The sequence below is a fragment of the Heptranchias perlo genome, chromosome 7, assembly GCF_035084215.1.
Source record: "Heptranchias perlo isolate sHepPer1 chromosome 7, sHepPer1.hap1, whole genome shotgun sequence".
NCBI lineage: Eukaryota > Metazoa > Chordata > Chondrichthyes > Hexanchiformes > Hexanchidae > Heptranchias > Heptranchias perlo.
Window position 1 is genome coordinate 39,579,014 of NC_090331.1, and position 9,793 is coordinate 39,588,806.

At 58.3% G+C, this 9,793-nt stretch overlaps 1 protein-coding gene across 1 annotated transcript in view; it reads left to right on the forward strand.

The window, feature by feature from the left end:
* cobll1b (cordon-bleu WH2 repeat protein-like 1b) overlaps positions 1 to 9,793 on the forward strand; it is a 196,383-nt gene that overhangs the window by 138,007 nt on the left and 48,583 nt on the right. The window contains exons 5-6 of the mRNA XM_067988169.1: positions 2,403 to 2,631; positions 5,713 to 5,754. Of these exons, the coding sequence (XP_067844270.1) occupies positions 2,403 to 2,631; positions 5,713 to 5,754 (271 nt within the window). The remainder of the gene's footprint in view (positions 1 to 2,402; positions 2,632 to 5,712; positions 5,755 to 9,793) is intronic.

Genomic DNA, 9,793 nt, shown 5'->3' on the forward strand with positions numbered 1-9,793 from the left:
TCATATTATGGCTATGTGTGGAACAAGGGTTTCTCGCAAAGCTATGTGCAATGCACTTGAAGTAACAAACATTTTCATCAGCACTGTCTTGGTCTGACAGGTCCTTTAGATCATAGTTTCTCTTTTGCAGTATTTTCATATACTTTGTATGTGGAGGTTAAACAACTAAGTTACAATGTTAGATACCCATTTAGGTATGGTCTTTATTCTTTGCATCTGGTTCTGGATCCACATACAAAGCTTCCTCCCTCTTTCATTGCCCTTGATTCTCCTTCTATCCTGATCCAACTTTGAAAACGGTTTTAGTATTTTTTGGGTTCAGTCTTTCTTTTTTTCACATGGTCTCTCTTTTTTTCAGACAAGATTTCTTATATACAACCAAGGTAGGAAAGAGCATTTGACCAAGGTGACTCTTGGGATGCCCCAAATATTTTAAGGGGATAATATTCAAGTATTCATAATGTTATGGTTATTGGGTGATGGAACCCTAAACAGGTGATATATCTCTGCAATGTAATGTACTCCAACATCTCAATAGTGTCAGCTCTGAGCAATTTGAATATAATTCGTCATCAATGAATTGTTTAAAAGTAGTGAGTGATGCTTCAAGTAGAAAGTTGATATGTTAAGGAGTTCATATATTAGCCCAGGGTTAAAGACTTAGAAAAAGTTATTCTGTTAAACCAAGAAGACTGTAACTGTCAAGTAAAATTGGTATGATAGTTTCATAGTCTCAGTGACCCAGGAACAATTGTGTCCCATGGAGCATTTGATGATCCCTTTCTGTATTAATCCTTATAATCCTCCATCTTGTTGCTAACCAGATATTCATCCAGCTTTTTTCTTCTGAAAGGTTTAAACTAATGCAACATCAATTGCCTTAGTTGTGAGTTCACTCTGCTTATTCCTTGCTTTTAATCTCAAGTCCTGCTTGAGGCTTGTTAGTTTTTACACTGTTATCCACTTGTTCTGTGCTCATCGTCCACATTAAATTACCTGCTTGCATTTACATTATCAATTCAAATTAACATTTTAGAAACCCAGCTATGTCTCATCTTATTAATCTTTTCTTCAATGCAAACAAGTTCAATTCTTGATGCCTCTGCATAACTAAGTTCAAATCGTAGACTCATGCATCACTCTTCGTTGATCCCCTTCCAATGAATCAAAGTGGAATGCCAAAAATTGCATATACTATTTCCATTATTGCCTCGTCAGTGATCAACACAACATGAGGATAACTCATCCTAAATGACAATGAAACATTAATGATTCAACCTACCAGACATACTGGATCTTCTACAACCTCATCCTTTTAAGTCGGTGTAGTAGGATTGGTGGTCTCAACTACCTCTTGGATGCTTGGGACTACTTCTGGGATATCAGCATGATGAATTTCCATCTGTTGTCATAATAGTTTGGCCTTGTTCTGATGTATGTTCTCTCAATCGACTTAACCTTGCTTCTGTTTTCAGAAATGTAACTTGTATACAAGTCATAATCTGAAATATTTGCCTGTCTCTTGCTAGTGGACTTGTTAATTTCTGTAATCAATCAATCTTTCTCCTCTTCCTTTTTTAATCTCCTCTTGTATGTTTTTGTCTTAAAATTCTTCTATCCATCTTCTTCGATTGACTTCTCTCTCATTCTGATATCTTGTGACAAAACGCCATCTTTTTTACCCTTCATTCTCAAAGTAAACTCCTTCGATGTCATTTGAACCAATTTGTGTGATGCACCTTGTTGCAAGGTTTCCCTTGTTTGGTGACAGTACCTTAGACAGGCACAGGTCAAATACTTATCATATGCAAATTTTTAATTTGTTGAGAAAAACAAGGTCTGTCCATTAGTTGAAAAATGTTTTACTTTGTCCTGCTTAAAAATGAGTGATAAGACAATCCAGATAAGGATTAGACTGCTCCCAGTTTTAGTTGAGGGATTCCTTTCACTTTGTCTGGCTGCAGATGATGACACAAGACAGTGCAAGATAAGAGTTAGATCATTTTAGGTACTTTTCTTAGTCAGAAAAACAGAGCCATCCATTCAACCGTGATCAGTCTGAGTGTGCTTAGTTCTGGCCACTAATGGGGACCTGCTAACTGTGAAGGATCCTTTAGTCCTCAGTACTGTCTTGGAAATATTCATAATTCTTAGTATTAACTGTTTTTGCAGAGCTAGCAGGATTGCTGAAAACTTAATTTTGAGGAAGCCATTGGGCATTTTTCCTACAGCTCTGAGGATTAGGGAAAATGGTCTAAACAAGTAGGGTTACTAAATTAAATTTGCTCAATAATGGGACAGTGCCTGAAAGTAATTTACTTCAAATTTAATGTACTAGTGTGTAAGAATTTTATACCAGAAGTGCTCATATACACTCTGACTAACTTCCTTTTTACTTTCAGCAAACAGTGCGTGTCGTAGTAAACTACAAGAAAACGCAGAAAACCATAGTACGTGTTAGTCCACATGTTCCCCTTCAAGAACTAGTTCCAGTAATCAGCAATAAATGTGAATTTGATCCAAAGAGCACTATTCTAGTCAAAGACTTCGAGTGTCAGGAGCCCTATGACTTAACAAAATCTCTAAAGGAGCTTGGTTTACGGGAAGTGTATGCAGTGGATACTAGCATAGGTATGTACCTGGCTGAGGCCATTGGGTGTTGTAGCACAATAATTTATAACATGCAGCTTTGGTTACTGTGGCATGATAATCCAAAACATGTAGCAGTGTAAAATTATATATGGACAAGATTTTATTCACAATATACTTATTGCATAACTTTTTATTTCTGTTCTGCATATAAAAGTATCAGAATACTGAATTGTCATCAGTACTGTTAAAAATGAGTCTAACTTAAATATCTATAGCATCTTTCATGTAGAAAAATATCCCAAGATGTATCACAGAGGTGTAATCTGACAAAAATGGATGGTGAGACAAAGGAGGAGATATTAGGAGGGTTGATCAAAAGCTTGGTCAAAGAATTTGGTTTTAAGGAGGAGAGGGAGGTGGAGATGGAGGGGATCAGGGAGGGAATTCCAGAGCGAGTTCCACTGAAGGCACGGTCACCAATGGTGTGGTGAGGGAAGAGGTGCACAAGAGTCAGAGGAACAGCGAGTTCAGGGGGGGGGTGGGGGAGGTTGGTGGGGGTGGAGGGGATTGTAGTGCTGGAGGTTACAGAAATAGGGAGGGGTAAGGTAAACATAAGGATGAGAGTTTTAAATTTGCAGCTTTGGGGAACTCTGAGCCAATGTAGGTCAGAAAGGACAGGGTGATGGATGAGGGTTTCGGTGACAGACGAGCTGAGGCAGGGGCAGAGGCGGGTGATGTTATGGAGGTAGAAATGTTGGTCTTTGTGATGGTGAGTGTAAGGGGTCAGAAGCTCAGTTCAGAGTTGAATAGAACAATGAGATTGCGAACTGTCGGGTTCAGCCAGGGAGGGGTGGAATCAGTGGCATGGTTATGGAGGAACTTGCAGCTCATCCAAGACTGGATATCAGACAAGCTATCTGAGAATACAGGCAGTGGAGGATGTGAGAGAAATGGTGGAGAGATAGAGCTAGATGTTGTCAACATACATGTGGAAGTTGACCCCATAGCCTGTGGATGATGTTGCCAAGTGGCAGCATGAAGATGAACAGGAGGAGGAGGCCAGGACAAATCCTTGTGGGACTCCAAAGCAGAAAGGGAAGCCATTGCTGGACATACTCTAGCTGCAATCGGATAGGTAGGGCTGGAACCAAGCGAGGGCATTCCCCTGGAGCTAGACAATGAAGGATTTGCGTTGGAGGAGGATGGTGAGTGAAACGTATCATAGTCTTCCTCGGCTGAGTAGGAGGTGGAGACATAATGCACCATTGTCGTAGAGGATGTAATTTGTTACTTTGGTTCGGGTCATTTCTGTGAAGTGGCAGTGACACAGATTTGATTGGAGAGATTCAAACATAGAGTTGCAGGAAATATGGACACAGATTTGGAAGCCACGGCGCATTCAAGTATTTCGGAGAGGAAAGGAAGGTTTGAGATGGGGTAATAGTTTGCAAGGAGAGGGTCGATGATGGCAGCTTTGAAAGTGAGAAGGTCAGTACCTGAGGACAGGGAAACATTTATAATGTCAGCTAACATGGGGGCCAGAAAGGGAAAATGCATGGTCAGCAGTTAAGTGGGAATGGGATCAAGCAAGCAGATCATTAGGCTCCTGGACAAGATGAGCTTGGGGAGGGCATATGGGGAGATAGGAGAGAAACTGGAGAAAGATGTGTGTTCAAATTCCTATGTTCTTCTGTTCGAGTCTTGGGCAGGTGGGAGCCTGGGAGGAGTTTGGATTTGTGGGCAAGGGAAAGGGAGGGGGGTGGGTTGGGGGAAAAAGCAGAGGAAGCTGACTGGATGTTCTCAATCTTATTAACAAGTAAGTCCATAAGCTCCTCACACTTGTTGGGGGTGAGAGTAAGTTGGGCAGAGGAGTAGGGTTTAAAGAGATGGTTGGGTAGGGGAGAAAAGAAGCCTGTGCTCTCCAGAATAATCCTGGAGTCGTGTGGTTTTGGCAGAGGAGAGTGGCCTGAAAGTGCTTGATATCATCCAACCAGATCTTGTGATGGATGGCTAAACCAGTTGTGTGTCAGTATGCACAACTCTGCGCCCCTTGGACTTAAGGGAATGAAGATGGGGTCCTTGGCAGGCAGGATCAACTTGGGTGGGAGAGAGTAAAGCTTTTGCTGGAGACCAGGGCATCAAAGGTGGACATGAGGTAATGGTTAAGCAGATCGACGGCTGTAGAAGTATTGCGGCAAATGGAGGGCCAAAGGCTAGGCAGTTAGGATTAAGATTGAGAGATTAACCATTTTGACTTGCTTTTTTCTAACAGATTGGAGCATAATAGGTTAGGATAAAGGATGACACAGTGCTAACTGACTTTTTAAAGTAAACTGAAAGAAAATATAGCAGTGGTCTTAAACTCAGACACATGGAAACTTAAGATCAGTGAAAACAACACGAGACAACAGTAGAACTGCTTTTATTCCCCTCAAATGTCTGGAGACCAAGCTCTGCAGACTGTTTAATTTGTGAGAGTTTAGAATTCATGAGCTTTCCCGGTGCTTGTTGATACGACACAGAAAGAGAAGGGAGTTTGACCCATCGAGTTTGCTGTGTCCACAGATCCTGTATAATCTGCCTTTTTATGGATTGCACCTACTTAATCTCCAAGGGGAAAGGCTGGAGAAATATTTCCTGATCCCCACAAGTAATTGAGAAAACTTCATTTTTATCTATTCCCGCATTTCCAGTATTGGGAGCCTGCTACTTTCCACATAAAATCATTATATGGACTCACTCTTGTCCACTGGAGTTTTTGATCATCTCAATCTATATCTAATCCTACAATCTTCAAATTAGAAAGATAACTAGTTCCTTTTTTGAGGGAGTTAATTGACATTGACTTGCAGGAAAAGCATTTAATTGAAAAGTTCAGTTTGTATTTAAACCATCCCCACCATGTAAAATAAAGTTTGCAATGTGCACTCCACATGACATTATATTACATTATATGTGTGATGAAGTGAAGTTGCTTACCAGTGAATTCCAGAAGGAGCAAATGTAACGAACAGAGTTATTGTTTTAAAACACATTTCTAAAAATGTGCAATATTCTGCAATGTAACTTTATAGATACAGAAAACTGGATATTTAACGTTGTGGCTTCCACCTTTTTTAGGATGCTCCCAGGGTAATTTTCAAGGTGGATCCATTCAGCGAGGTAATGATATTTCACACTTTAATCCATAGAATTTTATGAACTATATCTTTTCACTTAAGCTTTGAGGTCTTCTGTTATCTTGTCTCACAATAAAATTATGTCTTGTTCTCTTGTCTGTGTGTATCTCTTACCACCTTGCTGTCCCACCTCTGTCTGCCTCCTTTTTGCGCTCTCTCGCCCCCTTCTCTCTCTCCCACCTTTTTATCTCACATCCATCCTCTCCCTTTCTCTTGCCGCCACCCCCCGCCCCCGCCGCCCACCGATCCTTTCGCTCGCCCGCTCTTGTCTTCCCCTACTTTTGCTCGCCCGCCCGCTCTTGGCTTCCCCCCTGACCTTCGCCCGCCCGCTCTTGGCTTGCTTTTGCCCGCTTTTGGCTTCCTCCCGCCCTATGGCCTGCCAGCCCGCTCTCGGCGTCCTTTCGCCCACCCGCCCGCCTTCGCCTTTCCCCCCCCCCACCCTGCCCGCCCTCGCCTTTCTCTCGCCTCCCCGCCCCCCCCCCCCGCCCGCCCTCGCCTTTCCCCCCCCCGCCCGCCCTCGCCTTTCTCCCCCCCCCCACCCGCCCTCGCCTTTCCCCCCCCCGCCCGCCCTCGCCTTCCCCCCCCCCCCGCCCGCCCTCGCCTTTCCCCCCCCCCGCCCGCCCTCGCCTTTCCCCCCCCGCCCGCCCTCGCCTTTCCCCCCCCCCCCGCCCGCCCTCGCCTTTCCCCCCCCCCCCCGCCCGCCCTCGCCTTTCCCCCCCCCCGCCCGCCCTCGCCTTTCCCCCCCCCCCCCCGCCCGCCCTCGCCTTTCCCCCCCCCCCCCGCCCGCCCTCGCCTTCCCCCCCCCCCCCCCGCCCGCCCTCGCCTTCCCCCCCCCCCCCCCCGCCCGCCCTCGCCTTCCCCCCCACCCGCCCTCGCCTTCCCCCCCCCCCCCCCCGCCCGCCCTCGCCTTCCCCCCCCCGCCCGCCCTCGCCTCCCCCCCCCCCCCCCCCCGCCCTCGCCTTCCCCCCCCCCCCCCCCGCCCGCCCTCGCCTTCCCCCCCCCCCCCGCCCGCCCTCGCCTTCCCCCCCCCCCCCCGCCCGCCCTCGCCTTCCCCCCCCCCCGCCCGCCCTCGCCTTCCCCCCCCCCCGCCCGCCCTCGCCTCCCCCCGCCCCGCCCGCCCTCGCCTCCCCCCCCCGCCCGCCCTCGCCTTCCCCCCCCCCCCGCCCGCCCTCGCCTCCCCCCCCCCCCGCCCGCCCTCGCCTTCCCCCCCCCCCGCCCGCCCTCGCCTTCCCCCCCCCCGCCCGCCCTCGCCTTCCCCCCCCCGCCCGCCCTCGCCTTCCCCCCCCCGCCCGCCCTCGCCTTTCCCCCCCCCCCGCCCGCCCTCGCCTTTCCCCCCCCCGCCCGCCCTCGCCTTTCCCCCCCCCCCCCCCCGCCCGCCCTCGCCTTCCCCCCCCCCCCCCCCGCCCGCCCTCGCCTTCCCCCCCCCCGCCCGCCCTCGCCTCCCCCCCCCCCCCGCCCGCCCTCGCCTCCCCCCCCCCCCCCGCACGCCCTCGCCTCCCCCCCCCCCGCCCGCCCTCGCCTTCCCCCCCCCCCTCGCCTTCCCCCCCGCCGCCCTCGCCTTCCCCCCCCGCCCGCCCTCGCCTTCCCCCCCCCCCGCCCGCCCTCGCCTTCCCCCCCCCCCGCCCGCCCTCGCCTTCCCCCCCCCCCCGCCCGCCCTCGCCTTCCCCCCCCCCGCCCGCCTCAGCCTTCCCCCCCCCCCCCGCCGCCCTCGCCTTCCCCCCCCCCCCCCGCCCGCCCTCGCCTTCCCCCCCCCCCCCCCCCGCCCGCCCTCGCCTTTCCCCCCCCCCCCGCCCGCCCTCGCCTTCCCCCCCCCCGCCCGCCCTCGCCTTTCCCCCCCCCCCCGCCCGCCCTCGCCTTCCCCCCCCCCGCCCGCCCTCGCCTTCCCCCCCCCCCCCGCCCGCCCTCGCCTTCCCCCCCCGCCGCCTCCCCCCCCCGCCCGCCTCGCCTTCCCCCCCCCCCCCGCCCGCCCTCGCCTTCCCCCCCCCGCCCGACCTCGCCTCCCCCCCCCCCCCCCCGCCCGCCCTCGCCTTCCCCCCCCCCCGCCCGCCCTCGCCTTCCCCCCCGCCCGCCCTCGCCTTCCCCCGCCCGCCCTCGCCTCCCCCCCCCCCGCCCCGCCCGCCCTCGCCTCCCCCCCCCCCCCCCCCCCCCCGCCCGCCCTCGCCTTCCCCCCCCCCCGCCCGCCCTCGCCTCCCCCCCCCCGCCCGCCCTCGCCTTCCCCCCCCCGCCCGCCCTGGCCTTCCCCCCCCCCGCCCGCCCTCGCCTTCCCCCCCCCCGCCCGCCCTCGCCTTTCCCCCCCCGCCCGCCCTCGCCTTCCCCCCCCCCGCCCGCCCTCGCCTTCCCCCCCCCGCCCGCCCTCGCCTTCCCCCCCCCCCGCCCGCCCTCGCCTTCCCCCCCCGCCCGCCCTCGCCTTCCCCCCCCCCCGCCCGCCCTCGCCTTCCCCCCCCCCGCCCGCCCTCGCCTTCCCCCCCCCCGCCCGCCCTCGCCTCCCCCCCCCGCCCGCCCTCGCCTCCCCCCCCCCGCCCGCCCTCGCCTTCCCCCCCCCCCCCCCCGCCCGCCCTCGCCTTCCCCCCCCCCGCCCGCCCTCGCCTCCCCCCCCCCGCCGCCCTCGCCTCCCCCCCCCCCGCCCGCCCTCGCCTCCCCCCCCCCCCGCACGCCCTCGCCTCCCCCCCCCCCCCCCCGCCCGCCCTCGCCTCCCCCCCCCCCCGCCCGCCCTCGCCTCCCCCCCCCCCGCCCGCCCTCGCCTTCCCCCCCCCCCCCTCGCCTTCCCCCCCCCCGCCCGCCCTCGCCTTCCCCCCCTCCCGCCCTCGCCTTCCCCCCCCCCGCCCGCCCTCGCCTTCCCCCCCCCCCCGCCCGCCCTCGCCTTCCCCCCCGCCCGCCCTCGCCTTCCCCCCCCCCGCCGCCCTCGCCTTCCCCCCCCCCCGCCCGCCCTCGCCTTTCCCCCCCCCGCCCGCCTCGCCTTTCCCCCCCCCGCCCGCCCTCGCCTTTCCCCCCCCCCGCCCGCCCTCGCCTTTCCCCCCCCCCCCGCCCGCCCTCGCCTTTCCCCCCCCCTCCGCCCTCGCCTTTCCCCCCCCCGCCCGCCCTCGCCTTTCCCCCCCCCCGCCCGCCCTCGCCTTCGCCCGCCCTCGCCTTCCCCCCCCCCCCGCCCGCCCTCGCCTTCCCCCCCCCCCGCCCGCCCTCGCCTTTCCCCCCCCCGCCCGCCCTCGCCTTTCCCCCCCCCCGCCCGCCCTCGCCTTTCCCCCCCCCCCGCCCGCCCCTCGCCTTTCCCCCCCCCCCGCCCGCCCTCGCCTTTCCCCCCCCCGCCCGCCCTCGCCTTTCCCCCCCCCCCGCCCGCCCTCGCCTTTCCCCCCCCCCGCCCGCCCTCGCCTTTCCCCCCCCCCGCCCGCCCTCGCCTTTCCCCCCCCCGCCCGCCCTCGCCTTTCCCCCCCCCCCCGCCCGCCCTCGCCTTTCCCCCCCCCCCGCCCGCCCTCGCCTTTCCCCCCCCCGCCCGCCCTCGCCTTCCCCCCCCCGCCCGCCCTCGCCTTTCCCCCCCCCGCCCGCCCTCGCCTTTCCCCCCCCCCGCCCGCCCTCGCCTTCCCCCCCCCCCGCCCGCCCTCGCCTTCCCCCCCCCCGCCCGCCCTCGCCTTTTCCCCCCCCCCGCCCGCCCTCGCCTTCCCCCCCCGCCCGCCCTCGCCTTCCCCCCCCCGCCGCCCTCGCCTTCCCCCCCCCGCCCGCCCTCGCCTTCCCCCCCGCCCGCCTCGCCTTCCCCCCCCCGCCGCCTCGCCTTCCCCCCCCCCCCGCCCGCCCTCGGCCTTTCCCCCCCGCCCGCCTCGCCTTTCCCCCCCCCGCCCGCCCTCGCCTTTCCCCCCCCTGCCCGCCCTCGCCTTTCCCCCCCCCCGCCCGCCCTCGCCTTTCCCCCCCCGCCCGCCCTCGCCTTCCCCCCCCCCGCCCGCCCTCGCCTTCCCCCACCCCCCGCCCGCCCTCGCCTTTCCCCCCCCCCCGCCCCCCTCGCCTTCCCCCCCCCCCGCCCGTCCTCCGCCTTTCCA